This window comes from Bactrocera latifrons, unplaced genomic scaffold (assembly GCF_001853355.1).
Source record: "Bactrocera latifrons isolate USDA-ARS-PBARC rearing strain unplaced genomic scaffold, ASM185335v1 scaffold_15, whole genome shotgun sequence".
Classification (NCBI taxonomy): Eukaryota; Metazoa; Arthropoda; class Insecta; order Diptera; family Tephritidae; genus Bactrocera; species Bactrocera latifrons.
The window spans coordinates 2,367,190-2,393,241 of NW_017534963.1; the positions used below are offsets into that span (position 1 = coordinate 2,367,190).

General features: G+C 35.5%; 1 protein-coding gene across 2 annotated transcripts in view; it reads left to right on the forward strand.

Annotated features, from left to right (window-relative positions):
- LOC108965885 (integrin alpha-PS1) overlaps nt 1-26,052 on the forward strand; it is a 205,543-nt gene that overhangs the window by 153,748 nt on the left and 25,743 nt on the right. The window contains exons 2-3 of one of the 2 annotated variants that reach the window (XM_018928556.1): nt 14,513-14,640; nt 16,039-16,062. In XM_018928556.1, the coding sequence (XP_018784101.1) occupies nt 14,513-14,640; nt 16,039-16,062 (152 nt within the window). The remainder of the gene's footprint in view (nt 1-14,512; nt 14,641-16,038; nt 16,063-26,052) is intronic. The other variant, XM_018928557.1, reaches the window with a different exon arrangement.

Consider the following 26,052-nt stretch of genomic DNA (forward strand, 5'->3'; position numbering starts at 1 on the left):
TTTCATACCTACAATCTTGTTGATACTCTTCGGATAGTCTCCTGGCAACCAAATTGGTTCGTGTCACGACTGTGTAAATCAGTTGTTTGACTTCAGCATTCACCATCGGTATATGTTGTTGCCGCAACACGACTTTTATTTGCCTATTTGCAACATTTTGTACACTTTTCTGCTGCCAGTTACAACACTTTAGCGCTTTTTCGGAAAATTTCTTCGAACATTTGTTGCTTTTGTTAACCAGTAGAAAACTGCCTTCAACATTGCTTCCTTTTAACCCGGCAATGTAATGAGCATGCTGTGTTGTTGTTGCTGCCACTGTTTCTCTTGTTAATCTTTAACTACCGCTTCACCAATAGCTGTAGTTCTTATTATTGCTTTTCAATAGTCAAATTCTCACACCTGAAGCGTGATTCATACGCTGTTCCGCCGCGCTCTGTTGCACATTCTCCGTGAACATTCTCCTCTCACTCGCTTACAAACTAACCTGGCAGCTACCTCGATTGCTTGGTAAATGTTGTAATTGGCGACTATAAATGGTGTGGAAACAACATTGTGTAGTATGCCTCAGTTGCTACTCACGACCCAGTAATCGTTTATAGGTTAAATTCTTGTGTAATATTTAACAGTAGGTGTAAGAGATAACGGTTTTTACTATTTCGTCTGGAATTTACAAAGAGAAGGGAAGGTGGTAGAGTGGCAATACTTACATAAAGGAGCTGCTTGTGCGATTTTGCTCGTAGTCTCTTTTTTATAATTTTTTCGATGGTTAGTATCTTTATTTATAACTAAATCTAAGATTAAGAAAATTTTTGGCTCAGAAATTATTAATGCTACAGTATCCAGAACTCTCGTTTCTCGCGGCAACTCGAGCTCTTCGACTGCAATGCGTCCACCAACTTCAAGTACGCCATTCAGTGAGATGGAGTCGACGAAGATGTTAATGGCTCCACTGTGAATGGCTGTCAGTGCTTGTCGGAAGTTAGTTGCGTAAAAAGTCTGATCGGCGTATTGTTTAATGTCGTCGACGTAGTTGACCTCTAGATGCTCCTAGGAGGCGGTTCCGCACCAAGCAGTTAACGGCAGAGATGATTTCTGCGAAAGTACCCCTCACTCCTTTCCTCGCTTTTGATCGTTCCTTCCTGGCATTGGTATTAATTGTGCCTCGGATTTGTATAGAGATCTTGCCTCTTAAACCTTTGGCAACAACAATGTTTTATGTGTATGATTGTCGTACGATTGAGCAGTACAGCCCTTCTCTATGCTTAGTACTTGCGTTTGAAAGAAGAAAGCTGATTTTGGTGGATGAAAAGAGAGAAAAATCTCAAGATTTTTGTCGTATACCAGTTGTAATTTAATTGTTTTTGTGAAGTTTTTTCTAAACATAACTTTTAATGGAAAAAGACATCTATTTGAGATAGAATTTGAAACAAATCGGAAATGATACAAGTCTATTACTTTGAAAACTAGCACTTTCTACATAAATCTTCTCCAAAATATTTTGTTCTTTTCATTCTTCTTTTCTTTTATTTATATATATGTATCTATTCCGTAGTCTCATGGTGGTATCTAGTTAATCTTCTACCATAGTCTTCTTTCGCTAGTTAATCTTCTAACTAAATTCTAATTTTCTTTCTCTTCACAATGTCGCTTGTCCAAATTTTTTGACATTTGCCGTGCTAAACACGATTTCCAATTATTTAGCCACAAAGGCATATCAGCGGCTTTATATGGGTTGGAGTTGATAAAGCCAATAAATCTTGCCGCCTAACTAAACATAGACGATGCTTACAAGCAGCCAACTAGCGCTTAAATTTGTAAAGACCAAAACTACATACATACTACACATAGTAAGCACAAATATTTGTACTTGGAGAGCCTTGTAGAAAAAGTTTGCTCTATGTAGTTACTTTATTATGAAACCTGGTTTGTTTAAGGCAGCTGCTTAAGTCGGTACTTTTCAGTAGTGCGTTGCGATTTTTACAAACCTCTTCAACTAATGAAAATATTAAAAAATAAAGTGCTTGAAAATCCTCAGAAAAGTGTTAGAGAGATGGCAAGAGAGCTCGACTTCTCTCGCGAGTCCGTTCGAATAATTTTGGTGAATATATTTTCGGCATGAAACGCGTTCTTGCTGGAAGATGAATTTTCTTCAAAAAGAGTACCGTAAACAGGTCTCTGTGGACATGCGGTTTATAAGTTGACACAGTGGTTTATAAGTTTGACATGCAAACAAGCCAATAATCATCGGGATGGAGGAAAAAAAATTTACCGAAATCAAAAAACCAAAGCCAAAGCTTTTCAAAAATCAAGGTGATGCCCATTGATTTTATCCATATTCGTGGTTTAGTGCATAATAAATTTGTGTCTAAGGGACAGACGTTGAATAAGGACTTCTATTTGGTCGTTTTGAGGCGTTTGCGTGAGAACATCCGCCAAAACGCCGGAGTTGTGGAAGAATAATTCATGAATGATAATGCACCATCGCATCGAGCCACTATTGTGACCGAATTTAAAACCAAAACCGCAATGAATACCATGGATCATCCTCCGTATTCAGTTTTGGCTTCGTGTGATTTTTTTCTTGTTTCACAAAGTGAAATTGCACTCCGGGGAACCCGTTTCCAGTAGTTGGTTATTGCATAGGTAACTCGAAACCTATTCTAGATATCGATTGAAAATTTTAGTAAGTTATTTTTTAAGGTATAGCCCAATTTCCCATTTCTAGCTTTTTAAGAAATTGTTGATAAAATTTCCTAGAGGGCAGCTATGATACTCAAAAGTCTAGCAAATATTTATTTGTTCGTTGCACAATTGATTGCATGTATTTTGTTATTATTATTAAGTAAGCACGAAGATTTGTTAAATGCCGCGGGCGATCGTCGCTTTTATCTATCCATCTGCGGCTATCTTTAGCATTATTTACTATTTCGTTATTTATTTATTTTTCCGCTTCGCGTAGCTTTTTTTTAACGAATTGTCTATTGGTTTGGTGTGATCGGGGCGTTGCTTGTGGGCCGCCGATTTCTTCGAGGTTTTTTCTTTTTTGTTTTTTTTTTTTGTTCTTTTTTTGGTCAAAGTGATGCGGCGGCCTTTCTAGTTGGGATTTGGGATTTAAGCTTTGAGTGAATGCGCTCACCAGTAATAAAGCCGCCAGCCAATATTGCAGACAATAAATGTTAAGTGTCTTCCTACTTGCAACCGGCAGGCATAAAACAATTACAACAACAATTGCTAATAACAACAAGCAAATGCGGTAAAATAACAATAGCCACAGTCATAATAATAATGCCAGTTATACACGTCGGACGTTAGCCAGCCAGGTAAGTGTATGTATGTATGCATATATGATTGTTTGTGTGTATATATATTTGTAGGTGTGTATGTTTGTTTGTTTTCATTAACATGCAACACAATAATGCTAATCTATGTTGCACGATTTACCACCACTTTGGGTTAAATGCTACAAAATGTTGCAACAGCAATATTAACAATAACAACTACAGATTTTATAACAACAACAAAAATATGCAACTTCGGCTCACTGCATGATTTAGCACATTCCGACCGGCAATAAGCGGCTATTAGCGGCGCTAACGGCCTTACTGCTGGGCAAATTGAAACACACATACATATTTAGAAGCAACGGGTGGTCTAAAGGAAGCTTTAGTATTTATGGTATAGTTAGTTGCGGCATTCATAGCGAGAGGTGTAAAATCGTTAAACACTTTTCATCTAGGGCAATAAATGTCGATAGTTTATAGTGTCTAAAATATATTTAAGGAAGTCCTTTTGAAACAACAGGATGGTAACCCATAAATAATCCGTCTCATACAAAATAATTTTTATTGAGAAAATTGTATATCCGTCTCAGCTCCTTCGAGTGATTTCTGACTCATTATATTTCAATATGTCTTTATTAGAAAAACCTGGATCTAGAATATCTGATCAGTCTTTTAAAAAAATAATTGGATATCCAATATCGAAACATTTTCTTAGAAGGATCTCGAAACTTATAAGTTCTAACGAAAGGTAGATAGGAAATGTCTCTATATACTATTTATAGGATAGTCGAAAAAGTCTTTTCGTATTTCTATTCAAATCTTCAACTTTTCTGATTTCTCGGCGTAAAACTGCGACTTGTAATTTTCACAGTATTCTCTTGAAGCCAATTTTACTCCATTAAGCAAGTTCTGCATTGACCGAAACAAATATTAGTCCGATGATGAAAGGTCAGGGTTCTATCTAGCAGCTCATAGTGAATGATTCATTTCCAATCCCACCAAACACTCGGCATAACCTTTCGAGGCGTTAATCCTGGCGTTGCCGCCATTAGTTGAGCTTCACCATGCTTGGACCATGATCCTTTCACACATTATTGTCGTATTTGATCCACTTTTCCTCTCCTGTTACCATTCGCTTCAGAAATGTTTCGATTTCATTTCGTTTAACCAAAGAATCGCAGATGTTAATTCAGTCCACTAAATTTTTCACAGACAATTCATGATGTACCTAAACATCGAGTTTATTTTTGTAACTAGCCTTTTTTAAAAGGTTCAAAACCATTTGATAATGAATGTGAAGTTTCTTAGCGATGTCATGACTGCTTATGTGACAGGACTGGTCAATCATTTCCATAACTTCATGGACTTTCTCAACGATATAGAGTGGAGCGCCTTTTACATCGAAATTTCCGGAACGGAACGGAAGCGGACGGACCATTGTTGTGCTACGCGAAGCGATACTCCTACAGCATAGTCTCCGTAAACTTCACAAATTTCATTGGTGGCTTGTGTGCCATTCTTCCCTTTTTTATAAAAAAAATTTCAAAATACATATAGAGAATTTATTCATTATTTTCACTCATTTTTGAACACCTGTAACTGTTTTTCAACTTACCCGAATTTATTTTTTTTTTTTGGTGATTAGTAGCACTAGAAATATACGACTGCAACGACATTAATTGACAAAATACCAAAAGATTTTTCGCCTATCCAATATATTAGGTTGTCAAAAAAGTCTTGCGGTATTTTCGCTAGTTAGCACTGAGAGCTCGTAGTTCTAGTTTTATTCGTCGCATCAGGTCATGCTATACCTTTTTGGAAAGCTCATTTCACGCGCTAACATGTGTTTGATTGATTGTCGTTTCGTTAAAGTCGTTCGTCAGTTGTAGCGTCGCAAACATGGAGCAAAATAAAGAAAAAATACGGCATATTTTACAGTAATACCACGATAAAGGAATTGGTCGAAAGAGACCGACATAGTATTATTATTTCATAGTACTCGATTTCACTTTAAAATCAAGAAAATTTGCATACGGAACACCCTTTATACTTATATTGGTGCACGAAAAGTTTCTCACGTCCAAATACTACCGCGAACCGCCTTCAATACATGGGCAGTGTTCGCTTAAAACAAAATTGACTACAGATCTTTAAAGCCCTACCATTTAAATACTGCGGGATCCCCATATACTTTCGATATTATTCCCATTGCATTGCATGCGCAACTCTTCCACTTCGAACGCAATGCGAGTTTGCTTATTTGCCTTGCTTGCCCACTTTGCATCAACTTCAGCAACTGACCTCTTGTACCTTAAGTGCACGTCCATATGTACATATGTATGTATGTACTCGTATACTTGAAATATCCCGACCCTTTTTCTATTAGCAAACACCCTGCCATAGCAAATTGCTCAGATTTAATGGCGTCAAAATATGCAAGTCTCCAGTACGTGTAATATGCTATTTATTTGCTCAGCAACGCCTTTGTTATTGTTATTGTTTTGTCTTGCAACGTTTTTATTTTCACTATCAACTTCGCATTCCTTTTCGTTCGCCCCACGACACTGCACTAATTTGTTCTCTGCAGTACAGCGCGCGGTAGTCATGAGTGTGCTCCCTTTTGTTGTGCTTTAGACTACTTTTAGTCATGTTTTGTTTATGTACTGTCATCTCATGCAAAGTTGCCGTTTTTTCTAGCCTCACCCAGCAGCTCCTTTGTAGCATTTTGTTTGGCTTGAACTGTTCTGCATTACTCATACGCCGCTCTCTCTCTCTTCCCTACGCCGGCATCCTTTTTGCGCGTGCAATACTCCCACGCTGTGCGGTGTCGTGTCATATGGCAACTAACTCTTTTTGCAGTCATTTTAACCGACAAGTCGCGAGGAGTCAAGTCTGTAGTTCATGCGGTGGCGTCATTTGTGGCAAATGAGTTTCCAATTTTTATGTAAAGAATTATAAAAAATGTATTTGTGCGTATTTTGTAGCGCCGCCTCGTTACTATACATTCAGAGCGCTGTGGTCGGCTTCACATTTTATCTTGCTGCATAACTTCACATCCACTGTTCGTGAGTTTCTAGCCTAATACATACATACATATATACACATATTAACATAGAAAAAGTCATATTTGCATAATATGTTCATTATTATAGCCTTAACGTATTTTAACGAAGAAATCAACGCTGAAAGTCCTATAAATGATCCGCGGAATGATCTCAGTCGATCTTGCCAAGTCCATCTGTCTGTATATATGCGAATTAGTTGCTCCATTTTTTAGATAACAATCTGAAATTTTGCACACTTTGTTTTCTTCCCAAGAAACTACCCATTTGTCAGAACCACCGACTTTGGACCATTATGGCATGTAGTTACCATACAAATTGGCCCATCCAAACCCCGCCAACCTGACTGCGGACGCAAAAAACTTCAGACATGCACTGATCGCCATTAACATGGGAACCATTAACACCTTCACCGACTCCGTCCCAGTGAATAGCGTACTTGGAGTCAACCACCAGCCATTGGAGACGAAGAGCTCGAGATGCCGCGAGAATAGAGTGCGACCCTTGTGCAGCTTCATTCCGTCCAAACAGCATCTTTTCTAGGCCTACCTAGTCCTTCCTACCATTGGATCACTTCGACGACAACTTAGCTAATCCTTACCATCCCAATGGGGATTAGATATCCATTACAAAAAGAACAACAACCGATCCCACAAAGTTCCTGTATGGATCAATAATTATCTTCACGAAATTTGTCATGGATTATGGTCCAAGGCGGAGCTATAATCTTCGAATAAATTGTTCAGTTCGGGCTACCATATTATATAGCTGTCTAGCTATCATACAAACCGATCAAAATCCAGATTCAAATCCCTTTAAACCATTTTATGATCTAAGAAATGCCCCTGTGAAGGGTATGATAACTTCGTTGCAGTCCAAGTTAAGACTTTTTCTTTTTTTACGTTCGCTACACTTCCCCCACTCATTTATGGTACCCTCATATTTTTCTAATTTCCGCTTTGCTACTCCTTCCTTCATATCTCTATTATTTTATATAATTATCATTGGCCTCTAAATTAGCAGCGCTTCACTGAGCTTGTTGTGCTTGTCTTATAGTTTCACTCTCCCTCTTCGTGTTTTCCTCACTAACTCCAAATAAGCCCATATATGTTTGCATGTTTCCACTCAAATTACTTACCGTTAATTTGCTCGCCCAAATGATAATCTCGAAATTTAATTGTCACTCACTTTGTCTATGCATTTGGTTGAAGCTTTTTGGCGTTGTTATTGCTTTTACTGTTTGTGAAGCTGCATTATCAGCTGACAGGCGACCTTTGAGGTGAAGTTGTGCAATAAAACATAAACGTGTTGTGCGTTGTATTAATAGATTCAGGTATTTGGATCAAAACAGATAAAAATCCGGCGATAAGCTGACATGAGATACGTTGCAGACGCTTACGAAAGAGATTACGAAAATTCAACGAAATTCGTGCGGCGGAACTCTTAAGCGGTGTTTGTTTTTTCCCCTTCTGTCGGTTCAACTCGTTAAAATGTTGTTTGTGTGTGTTGATATGCGCAGTTGGTTTGACTGCAATGTAGTTGTCGATTACTTAACCATTATTTCAGTAGTCACATTGGTTTAGTTACAAAATTAGTAAATTTATTAGAGAAACTAGGTCAATTCGTATATTTGCTGTTTAATGCGCTGAAGAGACAAAGTAACTAAACAAATTAGTATTCACTCCTCATAAGGCTGTGCCTTTACTTGATATGATGGATACATTTTTTGTAATGTTGAAGGATAAGAACTTTTTTATTTAATGGCGGGTCTTCTAATTCTAAAAAATTCGCATATTCGATGGTTAATACTTTTCTACCTAAAATTATCTAAGGTATTATTTACCTTCTACTAAGTCAAAATATCAATCAAGTAGAAAACTTCGCTTTAAAACAGGCCTCAGTCTTGGTAACATTTTTCCAAAGAACATTCTCTTCAGGCTTGAAAGCTAAAAGCATTCGGTGGGGTAATCATTTCGTGCAAATTTTTCAAAATTTTTATTGATTTGTAACAGAGTCAATCAGTGCATTTTGAGCTCGTTATCTCGCACTTTGCATAGAGCTTTTAACCGCCCAAATTTTTAGGAATGATATACCTAGAGATCCTTGTCCAATTTTTGCTTCAAAAGCTGAACTCAAATTGTACAGGGGTTTCCAAAAAGACTCATATAATTTCTTAAAAAATTTAATCGAATTGGATGAACGCAATTACTTTTCCACTAAATCAAACCATGTCATGAATAGCACATTCAATATTGACTCATAAAACTTGAAGAGAGTGTGGTTTATTGCTAAGAACCAATGACTTTAAATAACCTCGCAATAAGTAGTTTTCACCAGACCAAAAACCACACAAAACCGTCAATTTAGGTAAATGTTATGGTTGTTCATGAATAATTTGTTGATTTTCTTCGCACCAGAATCGACAGTTTTATTTAATTACCCCACCGCTCAGATAAAAGTGAGCCTCATTGTAGAAGATTATTTTCTTAAAAAAATCATAATCGTTTTCAAGTTGTTCTAAGGCAAAATCAGAAAATTTATGACACTTACGGTGGTCCATTGGCTTCAGTCCTTGAGTGAGAGCAATTTGATACGGATGCAAGACCAAATATTTTCTTTAAATCCAGGTTGTGGTTTGAGACAGTTCCAATTCTTGAGAACATCTTGGAATCTTGGAAAAAATTGTCTTCTTCAGAACCGCTTGCCTGAACGGCAGCAACAACATGTAAAGGAAATGTAGGCTCAACATGTTCAAAAAACGGATCATGACTAATTAATAATGATCGAAACGACAGTATATGTAATTAATTTGCCTAAGCAATACTATTTTAGCTTTGTACGAAAAATATACTATTTGCGCTGGTTTTATAGGAAGAAAGTTCTAAAGCGGCAATGAAAAAATTATTATAGCATACAAAATAGACTCATGAGACAAACAATACAATAAGATTCGGCTGAGATGCCGAAGGCCATCTCTTTCTGCTTTCAAAGAATTTTAATTTTTTCGGTTTTGACTCATTTTTGGATCACCATTCGCTAGACTGCTGGATAGTTTCAACGTCATCTACATAAGCCCTTATTTTATTAGCAGTAATGATACGTACGATAGATGTAGGGTCGTCAACTACGTTATCAAGCATCTTCCAAGCTCGTTTTTACAAAAGATCCAGATAAAAATTGTAATCGGTTCGCTTTGCACGCGCTTTGTAACTAGACTAGTCTGAGTCAAATTTGATCATATCGTATGTAGTAGTAAAAATACTTACAGAGAATAAGTTTTCTGAAAAATATTCTCATAAATTGTTTTCGTTATGGCATAGATCCCCATTATTAAGAATTATTGAAATTATTGAAATACTTCCATACCGTAAGATAATTAGATTCTTTACAAATACTGCAGAGTTTTAAAGCCTTTGAAATATCAACAATTCATTCTCCCCCTCTCAACTGCTGGTTCGACAAATATTAAGAAGAATTTTTACTTACCAGAACCCTTCAATTTTCGAACTCACCAATAAGCATCACTCAAGTGTCACTCACGTTTATTACATTAGCAATAATTTCCACTTGAACAAGACAAGTGAGCATACCAAATATTAAAGTCGATTATTAAAACAAATGAAATGAAAGCAAAAATGCGGTGGAACACCCCCAAAAAGCAGCTGTTAAGCGGCTTAAAGTTTAATTACGCAAATGTTCAACTCAACTCATCTCAAAAAAGCAACACTACAAAAATGCAAGCCACAAATTATGCCGATTACCATAAACATAACATACAAAACTTAAGAATTTAAGAATTTAACGGAATGCAGAAACCACAAAGCAACCAAATAAGCACTACGCTGCTCCCCCACACTCCCCCTTGCCGTTGGTATAAAGGAAAAATGCACCGCTTTCTGTGTTGTGAATGGTGAACTCCACTGCAGAGGGGGGACTAAGTGTTGCACTTTTATTGCTTTTGTGGATATTATGTCAAGAGAGCCCCAAACCAATTTGTAACGATTGCCATTCATAATTTTTAATTGCCTTTTCAGCCACTTGAGATCGTTAAAACAACAAATTTGTTTATTGAGCGGCAGCTGTGGCACACAAAGCGCTTTGATGACATTGAACGTTTATTGCAAAGGGGTGGGTGCTGGTAACGAAAGTGGCGCACATAACAAATATGTCATAATGCAAACATATTTTTGTAATGCATTTTTATTGGTTTAAATACATACATACACATCAATATATACATATATGTTTATACCGTTGTGTGCCCTTAATGAGTTTATTGCCGTAACAAGAACTTCTTGGCACTTGAATTGGCTTTGACTTGAAAAATTGAAGAGAGCATGATAAAGAGAAAAAATTGATATTTACATTTATAGTACATAGAACGTAAGTATGTGTGCGAGTACCCAAATGCATATTTACAAGTTATCTACTTTCATTTTCCGAATTTTTTTTTTCTATTTAAAATTTAACTTTTTTCTTTTTGCTTGAGTTTTCCTTATCGTCAAAATGTTAATTTATCTTCAGCAAACCTAGACACAGCCACATAAAACATAACGTTGCCGAGCCTATCGGACATTGACTGTAGGCCAAGTGTTGTTGTTGTTTTAAACGTCAAAGTAATGACGAAATTGTTTGACAGATAGTGTTACTTTATAAATTTGCTTTGTATATATGTATACAAACATACGTATGTAACTATGAGCTTATGGAAAATGTACCTACTTGTACGAAATTTCGTTCAGATACCTCCAAAACTGACCAACCAATTTACCTAAAACAAGTTGCCTAAAAGTCGTTGGCTCGAAACCGGCCCATAGTCTCTTAGGCAAAGTTGTTCAGACTGATTCGTAGACCGCCGTAAAACTTTTTGGCTCCCTGGAAATCGTGCTAATCCAATATATCAATAGTAAAGTATATGCTATAGTGTTCTGATTGGGAAAATGTTTCCCATTACTTCTCAAATAAAAAAAGTTTTTGATATAAACACTTGATTCCGAGAGTTCAGTTTGTATGGCAGCTACATATACATATGTTATGGTAATGCGATCTAAACAATTTCTTGGGAGATTGCACCGTTGTTTTAAATAACCACTCTTGTCAAATTTCGGTAGGATTACTTCTCAAATAAAAAAGCTTTCCATTTAAGGACTTGAGTTCGATCGGTCAGTTATATGCTAGACTAGTCCGATCTAAACATTCTCTTCGGAGATTGTAACGATGGTATAGATAATAATATGTGCCGAATTTCGAGAAGATATCATTTAAAATAAAAAAGCTTTACATATAAGAACTTGAGTTTTATGGGTCATTTTGTGTAGCATCTATAGCTGAATCGATTACGTTAAAAAAACAACCATTAGGTGAGCAAAACTATTTTACTCTGTGGCAACATGAAACAAGAGTGTAACAAGTAATAAGTGCAATAATCCAGCACCACTCACGCATGACAAAGCCACAAATACAAAAAAAAGCACTTGCGCCTGGCGGAAAACTCGCAATTTTACGCTCGACTACCAAAGAGCTTCGCATACATACATACATATTTATATATAGTATATGGTATATAGTTTTTTATACTATCGTATCAACTATTATCTATATAAAAACGTAAATTTATCTTCTGCGTGGCCTACTATCAGGTGTCTGTTGTTATACTGTTCATTCACCTGACACATCACGGCGATCAAAATAAAAATAATCAATTATTTACTCGCCACAACTCAAGCAATGAGTGTTGACAAACAAATATACACTCTTACACATATACAGCAAACTTGTGTCAACAACAATATCTCCATAAGAATCAGATTAAATTTCCTATTTAATTGAAAAGTGAGGAAAACCTGTTCAACAACTTTATAACAATACACACATATGTAGGTATATCATAGATTTGTAATGGTTAAAATTACTCAACATTTGTGATAATTTTCTTTTACATATTTGTTCTTTATATATATTCTATAACGTTTAAATATGCAAATAAATGCAGCTCATATAATTAACACAACATTAACACGTTTCGGTTAATCAGCTTAGTGAGTTCGAAATCAGTTGTAAAGTGAGTAGTAGTAGTAAGAAAATCCATTTCTATACCAATTCGATTATCATACGTTGCCTTCAGGCTTCTTTTTCATACTTCATTCCTAAAACAAAAAAAAAAAAATAAATGAAATGTTAATGATCAGATTATCACAGATAATATGCTCTGTTATAAGGTGCGGTTGATAATCTGTTGATTATGCTAAGCTATGTTACACTTGGAATCTGCGCAGATTAGCTGATCTTACAAGAATCAGATACATATATCAGTAAATAAAGTGTTGCTGTGACAAATTGGGAATTTAATAAAAAAAAGTTTTGGGAAAAGTAAAATAGTAAATAACTGAACTTTCTGGAATAAATCAAATCATCTCTTTAAAACCATTCGATGATTTGTTCTATACTAAGGCGACTGGTAAGGCCATATCCGAACATAATACTAATAATATTAATATTGTTTTAAGTACGAAGATAAAAGAAAATAAAAAATTTCAATCTATGTAATTTACAATACATATTATATAATGGTTTTCAGGATTCGTTGAACTTTTTTTAACAGAAAATTTAATGAATTTTTCAATACGAAGCTCAAATTTTATGGAATTTACTATTTAAACAGAATTTCTGAGCCTTTCGAATTCCACCGAATCAGTTCGTCTAACCGCTTTCTCGAACATTGCCTACTCCCAGAAAATGCATCGGTATTCAACTAGCCAGCCATCAGAATTTTTTACTTCAAATACCCACATTTCTTCAAATACCAAATTTCGTTCTAATAAATTGATAGTTTCACTCGATATAAAGCTTGCTATACCACCCTTCTGTGGCTGATTAGCATTTAGAATATTGATTTGGAGAATTTGGAAATATGGTATTTACACATTAGTCTCTAAAGGTCAGCATTTGAGGGATTAACATCCAAGTAGAAGCACTTTTTTGAATAGCATTTTTTGACAGATCACGCTTCGCTCAAATTATGGTAAATATAATCGGCCTACTGAGAGTAGAACACCTATCTTGAGACGCAGCATTCATTATTGGCCAATATTCGACCGAATGTACCACGTCCAGCACGCTGTAAAGAAAATATAGTAGCTGTAACTGAGAGTGTACACGAAGACCGTGGAATTCGGTGCCGTTCGCAGTTACTCGGACTGACGTATGGAACGACTTGGCGCATCCGACGTCGAGATCCAAAGTTCTACAAAATACAACTCGTACAAGAACTAAAGCCTCTCGATCTTCCCAAGCAAAGTCGCTTCGCTCTATGGGCTATCGAAAAGTTCCAAAATAATCCAATGTTTTCGAGCCAAAGTTTGTTCAGCAATGAGTCCATCTCTGGCTCAATGAGCTAAGAGCTGCCATCTCATACAGAAAAAATAACCGGATGCCGATGAGGATATAGCCGACAATGATAACTGATATTTCATGCCTGACTTGCAGCTAGTGATCTCGGCGACATTTGGCTTCACTTTCCACACATCGTATCAACCAATAGATTTATTGAGAAGACACTTCGGTGAGCAAATAATGTCACGTTTTTGGAAGGTCAATTGCCCATCAAGATCGTGTGATATCACACCGGTAGACTTTTTTCTGTGTGGACGTGTAAGTCTGAAGTCTCGCTTCGATTCAGACCTTGGAGCAAAACGTCACCTGCGTTATTCGGTAGTTGCCAGTCGAAATGGCTTAACGAGGCATGGAAAATTGGACTCAACAGATGGACCATCTGAGACGTAGCCGCGGCTAATATTTCAAAGAGATACACTTCAAAAAATGAATGCTAAGGAATGTTCTGTCGAATGATGAATGAAAAGTTCCTCATTAATTTTGAAGTTTCTGTGTTTTTTTTTTAAGTAGGGAATCTTGAAACAGATTTCCCTTTATTTAGCTTTAAAAAATCTCTACTAGAAGATATTTTCTTTGCAATGACCTACGCACGTAGGTACACGTAATACATTTTAGTAACTCAAAAACTTTTCAAGATATCAATTTACAATTTATATGTTATTTTTATTGATATAACGTACTGAAATAATAAAAAAATCGTTTTTAATTTAATTTATTTATTTATTTCTTTAATATAACTGTTATTCAACTTAGCTTCCGTCTATTCTCTACTTACAGGCTATTAGTTGGTGCTCCTTTGGATAAAAATCTCCAGCCTGGTACAAATCAAACTGGCGCGCTATATCGTTGTCCGATTACGCAGACGTTCAACGACTGTGAACAGATTATAACCGATGGACGAAGATGTAAGTTTTATGTGCTTAAATATTTAAAACAATAAAAAAAAATATTTTTTAATATACTTATTTATTTAACTGCTTCGTAGATAGTTTTTTTGAGTAAATAAAAAATGTGACTACAATAGGTAATTCGAAGAAAATGTTTAATAAGAAGATAATTTGTGTTTAACTAAAGCGAAAATATATTATTTACTATCTGTTGCTTATATAGTTCTTATGTATGTTTGTTTTCTTACCTATATATTTATGCCGACATCTGGTGAAGGTTTTCATGTATCTTTCCAACTATCGCATAGAAATTTGTTTTGTTTTRTAACTGAAAAAAACAAAATCATAAAATAATTTAGTTAGAAAAAAATGTAAATACTTTTTTTTCTTTTCCCTATGAAAGGAATAACGGATAGTGTAGTTAACGGTCTGGTGCTAATTTACGTAATTAACCGATACTTTACATGATTTGGCAACAAAAAACACAAAATCCAGTTTTTGTCAATTAATCTATTGTCAAGTGTGTATATTATAAAAATCGTTTGCTTAGTAAAAAAATTATATTTTTCTTGTACAGTGAACTATCGGAGAATTGTGACTAAAATTTGCGCTAGTAGAGAAATTTTGTAAATAAATATTTTACATGTTTATATAATTATTAAGGAGCAGTTAATTATTTTGCTATCATATGTTTATATAATTCGATATATTAGAGGTGTTCTTAAAGACAGTTTTTTAAAATATAAAAAAGTTATTATTTTTAATGAACAATGCTCAGATTTTTCAAGAAAATATTGAAAAATGTTTTAAAATTAAGTGATATAACAGTACTTTGAATATCAGTAAGTTAGTTATTAAACAATCATTTTTATACACTACAAACACTAATGATTACGAAATGCTTTTATTTTGCTAAAATTTTTATGAATTAGTTGATAAAAATTTTTTTCTGTCTCTTATACACATCTAGATGTGTATAAGAGACAGAAACAAATCTTTTTTCAAATAATTTTTTTTTGTCTATCGAAAAACTTTTAATAAGAATTGCTTGATGACAAAATTTCGTTATGAAAATGATAAATTTATCAAAATACTCGATTTCACAATTCCAGATTTTAATTTAGAACACCCCTAATGTTAATATTATATTTATTTACATATAAATTTACATATTTCAATTGCTTAAGAATACCTTTCCTCAACTTATATCCCAGAATTATTCCCTCTTACCTACCACAAATGAATATATTTATAAAATTTTTATTTTTTTCTCTTTTTTTATTTTCTTTCCCTTTTTATACCGAAACCAATATGTAAAAACAAACAATAATTGGTACGCCATGGACTCCTTTACATTGTAAAATATATAAATATTTTTTAAACAACTCCAACGAAAAAAACGTGCTTACTTTGTAGCGCCCGAAGGAGTTTATGAACCTAGTAAGTGGTATGGGTGCTTTACTTGTTTATAGATTTCTAACCAAGATTTGTTTCCTTTTTATTTGTAATACATATTTTCGTGGCTGTTTTCACTTTTTAACTGCTCACATGATTTTGTTATTAATTCTACTTTTACTTTCAAAGAAATATGCTTGGTAAATAACACAAAAACAAAACAAAAAACATTAATAAATATGCACTTACAAAAGAAATAATTAAAATTTGCTAAATGTAAATATCTTTGAATACATTATGTATTATACACATGCTCAGCAAGGCTTAACAATTTGTAAAACATGAAAATTTATTAAATAACAAACAAGTAAAACCGCACTAACCACAAATCATGCCATAAAATAAAAAAAAATGTTAACATGCGCTAAAATTGAAAATACTTTAATTTATATTTTTTTAAATTTTTTATGCTCAAAATACTTCCGCCAACTTAGTTGATAACTTAGCTAAAAGCAGGATTATCACTTTTCCTGTTTTTATTTTCTTAATTTTGCAAATAATCTGCCGCCAGTCTGAGTATATAAGCGTTGCGTTATTTTAGACGTTGCTGTTATGGCTGGTCGGTTGAAAAATGCATTTTCATATTTTTTCCCATTTTTCTTTTGAACTGTCCATTTCCAAATTTCCAAACAAGTCGCGTATCTAAGGAATAAAACGATTTTATGACTCATTGACAGATGTTTCATACAAAATTTATAAGTAAATTAGTCAGTTCTTGATTAAGATAGAGACTCTGAAAGCTTTAGCTATGAATAGCTCCAAATGCTTTTGAAACTATAATTCTGATTTCACTGCTTTAATGCATAGCCGAATAATAAGTTTTTGTATTAAGAGTTGTAAGAAGTTTTGAGAACTAGTTTTGTAAACGAAGAGGTACTAACTCTGCTATACATATACCTCTGCCACTATTCTTGCTATAAGTCAGTGTGCAGAAATCAATCTCTAACGCAACTATTGCAACCAATTTAAAGACAAAAGACAAATTCCGTCTTCTTATCGCGCTCTATACTTGACACTGCATGTTTAACAAACGCTTTTCAAATATTGTCATAGTTTCTTGCGCAAACTGCCGATTTTGCTGCGTTGAACAGGAAACTCCAGAACACCTAAATCTAGATTTCCGAGCAATTTGTACACCTCCATCGCGCCCCTCAAGCTCCTGTAATTATTCACAGTGCTAGGCTCTTGTGATTAAATGTGATACGAGAGGGCCAATAGACCATACGGTCGCAGTGCAAAACCTCAATTAATTTATATCTTATCTAAATTTTTTGAGTCCAAATATTATTTTTAATGTGTGATATGGAGATATTGATGATTGAAAGTACCTTGTTGTGACTGACTATAAGTGGTAATGATCTAAATTCTTCCAAATAGAAAACAACTTAGTAGTATGGAAAGTCGTTAAGCTATAAAAGATTATTTAAGGTAGCGATGATCGCTGAACTGTATTCTTAATATCTATCCTTAAAGGCACGTGCACATTTGATCTTCCTGATGGAGTAGATATTGTTATGAAAACCGTATGTTCTGAAGATTTACCCTCTTTGCAATTTCAAAAGCAATTATCTCTCAGGACCATTGTATTTCTTTCTAAACATCATAATGCTAGCAAGGACTTACGTTTACCGTCAATTATCTCGAAAATCCATGATTGCTATTCAGATAATTGATTTCCTTTATTGTAGCATCGAAAATATTCTTCAAATAAACTTAAGAATTGCAGCCGAGTTGATTGCCCTTGGACGAAAAAAAATTTGATGTAAATATATAACGTTTAACCGACCATCGAAGGAACAGCTGCTTTGTTTTTGACCTTCTTTTGTTGATCTACTACTTCAGTGTGCAGCCTCCTTCAGGGAAGTGACCATTCACTCAGATAGCAGAACGGCGATACTAGTCTAGAATTCATTCACAGTGCGTTCAGGGTTGGTCGAGGAGTGCCTAATCTCATTATTAACAGTTTCGAGTGTCCTTGTGATAAGACTGGTATGGGTGCCTGGGCATAACGGAATCACAGAAAATTACACAGTTGATGAGCAAAGGCACTCTAGAACCGGTATAGGTAGAATAGTAGCAGGTTGGTGCTCCCATATCCTCTTGTGTTCTACTATTAGACAGCAGGACTTTCCTAAAGCTTGACCAGTGCTGGGCCGTCATCGATAATATTTCAAAAAATTAAAAAATTAGCAAAATTACAAAAAAAGAAAAAACACTGCAGATTGAAAGACTTTCATTTTAACTATTTGGTCCCTATAAATAAAGTCTGTATACATAGGACCTACGTAGAGCGTTCCACTTCCATGAATATTTACTAAACAGCGCATAAATTAACATAGGCACATGAATTTCCACACATTTTTTGTTGTAATACGCATTGCAAATTTGTTGTTGTGATTTCCCTAACCGTGTCTTACAACCATTCGAACATGTGCATGTAATTCTTACAACGCTTACGCAGCTCACACATAAATTTCACACTTAATGTATGCGACCACATGACCTCCAGAACACGCATGGCGGCACTCCTTCGCTGACGGCAGCCACTAAGAGCCACACTGATGCTGTGAATGCCATTGCTGCAACACTACATTGTACATGCCAGTTTGCGTTGAAACAAACAAACCAGCATACATACATACATGTATGGACTACCCAAAAGACTGCGTTAAACATGTGATTATGTTAGGGAAACTCGTTAAAAGTGAGTCGCTCGTTTGATCGGCTGCCTTTTGGTTTCATCACCCCTCCGCCCCTTCACACCACACGCTCGAACGCAAAATGCTTCAGCGCCACTTCGGACACATTTTTATGTACTCCAGTGCCCATTAGCCGTTTCATTGGTTCCACATTCATTTCGTCTTTTTCTGCTGCGCCACACTTTATTCGTTGCTATTTTGTTGTGTTGTGCGCCCTTTTATTTGTTGCGCCCCATTCGAGGCGTTTTCGCGTAAATGATCACATTCTTATTTTAGAAACATCATAACTTATGCTGTCGCTGGAAGTCTGCCTGTTCTTCTGCCTCTTCTTCAGTGCCAGTGATTGTGCGTCTTTCAGCGCCCTACGCAGCCACGTCGCTACGCCTTCAGCTCGTGTGACTTTGCCATACAAAATGCGACCGCTGCTTTTTGGGACCTTAAGTCTGTCAGTTCTGTTGTGCGCTCCAGTCGGCGTCGCAGTCAGTCAACCACGCAAGTGACAACAACATTTTTGCCACTCGTACTGGCAACCCCAATTCGGCGTTCTGTTCATTGCCATGCTTTCGGGATTTTGAGATTTTGATGTCAGTGTCTGTTGCTGGAGCCGGCAAGCAAGTGTGTGCAGCATAAATACCGCTCATTGTTGTTCTTGGACTCACTTTAGTTTCGTTTTTTCGATCTTTCACATTGCTTTTGTTATTGCTAATAGCCATATCCTTTAGTTAAAGCAATTGTTGCCAAGAGATGTTATTTTTTTTATTTTGGAATATTTGCGTGGATTAATGTCGCCACAAGCCTGCGTTTTCGCTTGCGCAACCCGCGCGATCACCACGATCATGCTGCAGCCAAAGCATTGCCATTTTTATGGGTTGGGTCGATAATATCCTCTTTTCAATTTGGGTTTTCGCAAACCGTAACCCTTTCATGGCGTTTTTATTTAGAGTTGTTCTCAATTTTTGTTGCTCAGCACGCAACGAATTTGTTCTGATTTCGATTTTTTCCACTTTTTGTGCGTCTCTGCACTGTCGCTTTCAATTTCATTGCGATTCGCTCGAGCGCACTTCAGTATTCTTAATTTACTTACACTGCTTTTGTTTTTGATATTCCATTGTAGCTGGTATTTCACGCATATTTGTCGCGCTTAATCCAATTCATGGCTCATTTAATTATAGGCATTTGCAATCGAAAGCACACCATTTTTGCGCTAAACCACTAGAAATTCAGAAATTCACTCGCGCGCCATTTAGGGTGTCGTCATCGATGTTAATTTTATATTTATATTAATAGTGAAGAAGACACATAAATTATTGGGTAATAAATTTGTCAAAGAATCCATGACGTATTTTTATATGTCATGTAGGGTCCATAAAGTCAAAGTTAAATTAATCTTTATATTGCTTTAATTCTTAGCTATGATACAAGTATTGCAGGAAATGGTGGCAAATTGATTCTCTTTACAATGAATAAATAATGTCCAAGAAAAATTTGGTTACCAACATTTTTCTCATAAAAAAATTTTTCATATCACTTTAATCTCGAAGTTCTCGGGATAGATAGTATTCATAGAAGGGTATGATGTATGCACATAAAGAGCTTATAAAATTTTAAATCTCTATTTTGTAGCATGCAATCCAATCGTGGAATAATGAATAAAACAAAAACGGTTTAGGATAACAATGAAATTTTTTATTTGTGAAAGTATTTTCGATGCCATTATGTATGGAACTCGATTTCTTCTTTTTTTTTGTGTCCAGGCGCTGAACCCAATTTTTGACAGTTTTCAAGCATAAATCGGCCTATATTGCTGCAATTTCAAGTTCGATATTCGCACAAACTTCATCAATTGTTGCTGGCTTGTGGCATAGACCATAGACTTGATGTAGCCCACTTGAAATAGCCTACTGACGTCAAATCACACTACCGATGCGACCAATTGACGGGGCCATTTTATTAGATAACACGTTCACCAAACTTGGTTTTCTGTAAATCGATTGTGACATTCGCTGTGTAACTTGTGGCGCCGTCCTTTTTCAGCCACATATTGTCCAATTCCATATCATCTAATTCGGAGCAAAAATATTCGGTAATCATTGAGCGGTAGCGATTCCCATTCACAGTAACGTGCCGATTTCGATCATCACGGAAGAAGCACGGCCTAATGCCGGCCCATTAACCGCTTCAACGGTAATTTTTTCGGAATCCAATGGATTGCTTCGTGACCAGTAATGCATATTTTGCTTTTAGACGAAGCCATTCAGCCAGAAATAAGTCTAATCGCGTCACAGAGATGCCCAACCCTCGAGAACGAGTGTGAGAGACTAGTTTCGGTCTTCCTAAATTGATGCGTTAACGGCGCAAAATATTCTGGATACTACGGGCACTTCTTCGTCTCACTGGCATGGAACATTTTGTACTGTGGATGTGGATGCAAATTGTTGATCTGACAGGACAATTATGACGACCATTAATTCGACGTGGCGCTCTTAAAGCTGAGGCCTCTGATTCCGAATAATAATTTCGACACTTTGTTGGGTCGTATATCTTCCCCTGATCAAATGGCAATCCTTTCTGAAGAGAAATGCCAAACCAGCGGGGAATAATATGACGTATTTTGCTGGCCTTATCGGTCTACTTGTGTAGTTCTACGGTTCGTTTTTTTTTTCTTGATATTATTATATTCTTGTTCCTTCAAAAAATATCTGGTTTTCGGTAATTAAAGCAACATAAAACATAAATCGAATCACTCAAATACGAAGGCATAATAATCCTTTCTTTGGAACTTAAGATACATTGTACTTCAGAATTGAAGCTTCGTTCCTTAAATAGATTTTAGAGAAATAAATATCGAGGTGACGTTTTTGGACAGTGGTTTCGTGTCATAAGTGTTGTTAGGACGATATTTTTAACATGAAAATGCCGGTACTAAATACTCAATAACATGTGCCTTTAAAGTATGACAATGAAACATTCTATGTACATGTTGATTGTAGAGCTTCGCGGTTTGATTTACAAAAGCCGAGAATACTTAGCAAAAAAATACGACACTAAATATTATAACACCAATAATTCTTTCATTTATATTCGGTCTTATATATATTTTTTATATTATCCAATATCTTACTATAAAAGATATTATTATATACAGTAGTAGTAAGCATCCCTTTTTCAATTTCTGTAATTTAACCTACAAAAGCGCGTTTTGCAATTGCGCAGTCAAAACAGCTACATAACCAATTTAAATGCAATACAAAATTCAATTATGAGCTCTTAGAATACCGAAACAATAAAGAAGCCGACACAATTTTTTTAAAACAAACACTTCAACGACAAGTAGACACACGCTGTGTGTTCTAACTGTACCTGTAGAGTTTCAGACTCCAGTCACAACTTGCGTTGAAGTGGTCGAATGCGATAGGGGACTTGTACAGTGGTTAAATTGGTTCCAAAAATGTAAAAAGGACAATTTCAAGTTTTTATTTCGCCCCAAATTGTATCGTTCTGAAATTAAAAAAAAATAATCTTTCATTTCACAAAATAAAAAAAGTTTTACATTGTGATACCAGTTCTAGAGTTCTTACATATGAATATTTGTATCAAATTGCAGAATTCATCAATCAGAGATAATTTTAAATATACCACTATATATAACGTTGCCTTTTTTTTTTTTTTTTAATTTTACTATTTCTCAGCAAATTTTTAGTAATTTTGGTCTTAAGGGGTTATATGGGTTTCCTCGGTTAAAAGACAGCCAAAATTTTTTTCCATATATGGTATGTAATAAAAAATCTATGAATATATGAATTCCATATAGCTTTACTTAAAAAGCCCAATATCTCGCGAAGTATTATTGATAGTGATTTTTCCCTCGGATCTTTTTCGTATCAAATAAAATTTCCTACAAGTTTGTCATTCATATTTTTTCTATAGCTCTTGTCATTTTCGAGATAAATACAAAAAAATGCGATTTTCCTGCAAAAATCAGAGCCCCGTACTACCTCGCCGGTGTGAGTTTCGACTATGTCGCAATGGATACTTTTGTAGAGTGTTCAATTCTAAGAAACGTGTGTCTAAATTCAAAGCGATGCCATGAAATACCTCTGATCTGTAGGAATTTAAAGATAAAAAATCACGATTCTAGTGTATTTCAATGGAAAATTTTTACATGCCTTGATCCAGTCCTTAATGTTAATATTAAGAGCTCAGATTTTCAGGAATTCTTTTTAGGGTATATCCAAGGAAATTTAATGATGGAATTGAAAAAAAAAAAAAACAGTGAATAGTTAAAAAAAAAAACACCCTAATATACACAATTAATTAAGTTTGTCTTGAAGTTCGTAACTCCTACAAAGAATCGGCAGAGACCGAATAAAATATATATATAAATGATCAGCATGACAAACCGAGTCGATTTAGTAAGGTCCGTCTCTTTCTTTGTGTATACGTGAACTAGTCTCGTTTTAGGATATGAACCTGAAATTTTGCAGACATATTCTTTCAATCCCAACAAGCTGATCATTTGTCGGAAACGTTGATAATGGTCCACTATAAGATAGACCTCCAATACAAACTGATCGCTGAAATATAGACGAAGACGAGATTTTTCCATAAATTATTGTCCAAAGCAACGCCACAGTATTCGAACACATTGCTTAGATCGAATCACTTTAGCACAAACCTGCCGAACTGACCGATACAAATCAAAATAAAGATCTTGATTTTATAAAATACTCTTTCATGCTATAATAAATGCAGCTGTGAAGGGTATTATAGCTTGTTTATAATATAATTGACTTAGAATATAAGATGCTTAAGTCAAATGTCCCACTGTGCGTCAATATCAAAGTGTTAAGTATGCATATTTTTGACTCTACGCTGGACGGATCACTCAGGTTACCCAAGTTTGGCGGTTTGTACACGTTTTGGCTTTCCGTTTTTCTTGAAATTATCAACTAAGGAATTTGTTTTATTTGCATAAGCGCGCACATATGCACACACATAAAGTTTAGTTTTTTTTTTAATTTATATTTTTGTACGTTGACTTTTTGCAACAACTGCTGCAACTTAAATTTCGGCTACGCGGCAGTTTGCTGATTGAAATTTACTTGGACGCGTGTCGTACATTTGCACGCTATCTGCCTCAAAGATCTACAACAAATAAGAAACCGAAAAATAATACTGAAAATAAAAGAAACAACAACGGCAACAAGTTGGCAATTGAACAATCAGCGGACGGTAATCGCATGTATCGCACGAGTTTCAAATTCGAATTTAAATTTTTCAACACTTGCGCGTGTATTGCAACAGTTGGAACGCGTTCGTGTGGGCAGTTGCAGAGGTGTTGTTTCGTGTGGCAACAATGTTGGGCACTGAGCGCGTCGGTGCGAAAGCCGACGACTGCAACGTCAACGCTACCACTTGTTGAAATTTTTTAATAAATGTTGTTGCGGCAGTTGTTATTGTTGTTGCAGCATTTTTTTTTGTGTTATTGTTGTTGTTATGGTAGTTGTTTTGTTAATATTGTTGTTGTGTTTGACTTCAGGCGACAACTGTTGAATTGCATTTGCATTTTTTCTCTTAACAAATACAATTTTAGCTTAATTTCATTAGCTGTTGTTGTTGTTACCAATTTAATACAAGCTCGTTTGCCATTCACGGCTGTCGTGTGGCAGTTAATCCACAAAAACACTGCACTTACATTGCACAGTTGATTATTGTCTTAGCTGCAAGTGGTGGTACTAAGTCCGTTATTATTATTATTATGATTATTATTAGTTTTGAATTTTTCATTAATAAAAATTTGTAGTGTTCACCCATTTAGATACTGGCAATGGGCTTGGCTTGACAACTTGTGGCATTTAGCACTTGTTTTTCGGCTTTTTCGCTCTGTTGGTGGTCCATTGTAGCCCGAACTTGCATTGGCATGCACACTGATTTACATATGTATGAATATATATATATATATATGTGTGTGTGTGTATGTTGGTACCTCTATTGCATTTCCAAAATCTATTAAAAACTAAAGTTTTGTTGTATTAAATTAATTTTGCTACTGTTTGCACAGTTGAATCAATAAACGTTGACCATTTTTGAACTGAAGCTGTGAGAAGTGCAAAGTTGGCTTTCATTCATATGTAAATCGCGGATTTATAACTTAATTTAAGCTGAGCTTCGCTCTTAAAGATTATGAAAATGCAAATTTAATTAATTCGTTTGGCTTTTAAGTAAGCTGTTTTAAACTCATTGAGCAATGAAAGTTATATTATTGATTTGTCAACAGAATTAATATTGATTTTTCATTAAAAACTGCACCCAAAAGTAAATGACTTTACAGAAAAAAAAACAATTAAATTTTGATTAAGAAATTTCCACGTATTTTAATACAAATATGTATTATCGCGTTCAAACTATCCTCTTGAGCTGATACAAGCGGTGGCAGAATCTAATTTTCTATACACTTGTTATAAACTTCGGCTGGGATGCCCTTCAGCGTTTTTTTTTTCGATTTTGGTTCAATTTTAAAGCGGCATATGCTATATTGATTTCAAAGTCTCGATTTTTTTGTTATCATCATTAACATACATTAATATAAAGTAGACTACCCACAACTGCAACATTTTCCATTGAAAACAAAAAACTGTTACATTTTATATTCAAGGCAAAATCGTTGAATATAGCCTTCTTCTTCTTCTTGATTSGCGTCGACACCGCTTACGCGATTATAGCCGAGTTAACAACAGCGCGCCAGTCATTTCTTCTTTTCGCTACGTGGAATATCTACGCGCCAATTAGATATTCCAAGTGAAGCCAGGTCCTTCTCCACTTGGTCCTTCCAACGGAGTGGAGGTCTTCCTCTTCCTCTGTTTCCCCCGGCGGGTACTGCGTCGAATACACTAAGAGCTGTAGTATTTTCGTCCATTCGGAAGACTTTTCTTAGCTAGCGTAGCCGTTGTCTTTTAATTCGCTGAACTATCTCAATGTCGTTGTATATTTCGTACAGCGCATTGTTCATCGACTGCGTTGTTCGTCGTTGCCAATGCGCATAGGACCATAAATCTTCCACAGAACCTTTTTGTCGAAAACTCTTAACGTCGACTCATAAGATGTTGATATCGTCCAAGCCTCTGCACCATATAGCAGGACGGGAATTGTGAGTGACTTATAGAGTTTGGTTTTTGTTCGTCGAGAGAGGACTTTGCTTCTCAATTGCCTACTCAGTCCGAAGTAGCACCTGTTGGCAAGAGTTATCCTGTGTTGGATTTCTAGGCTGGCATTGTTG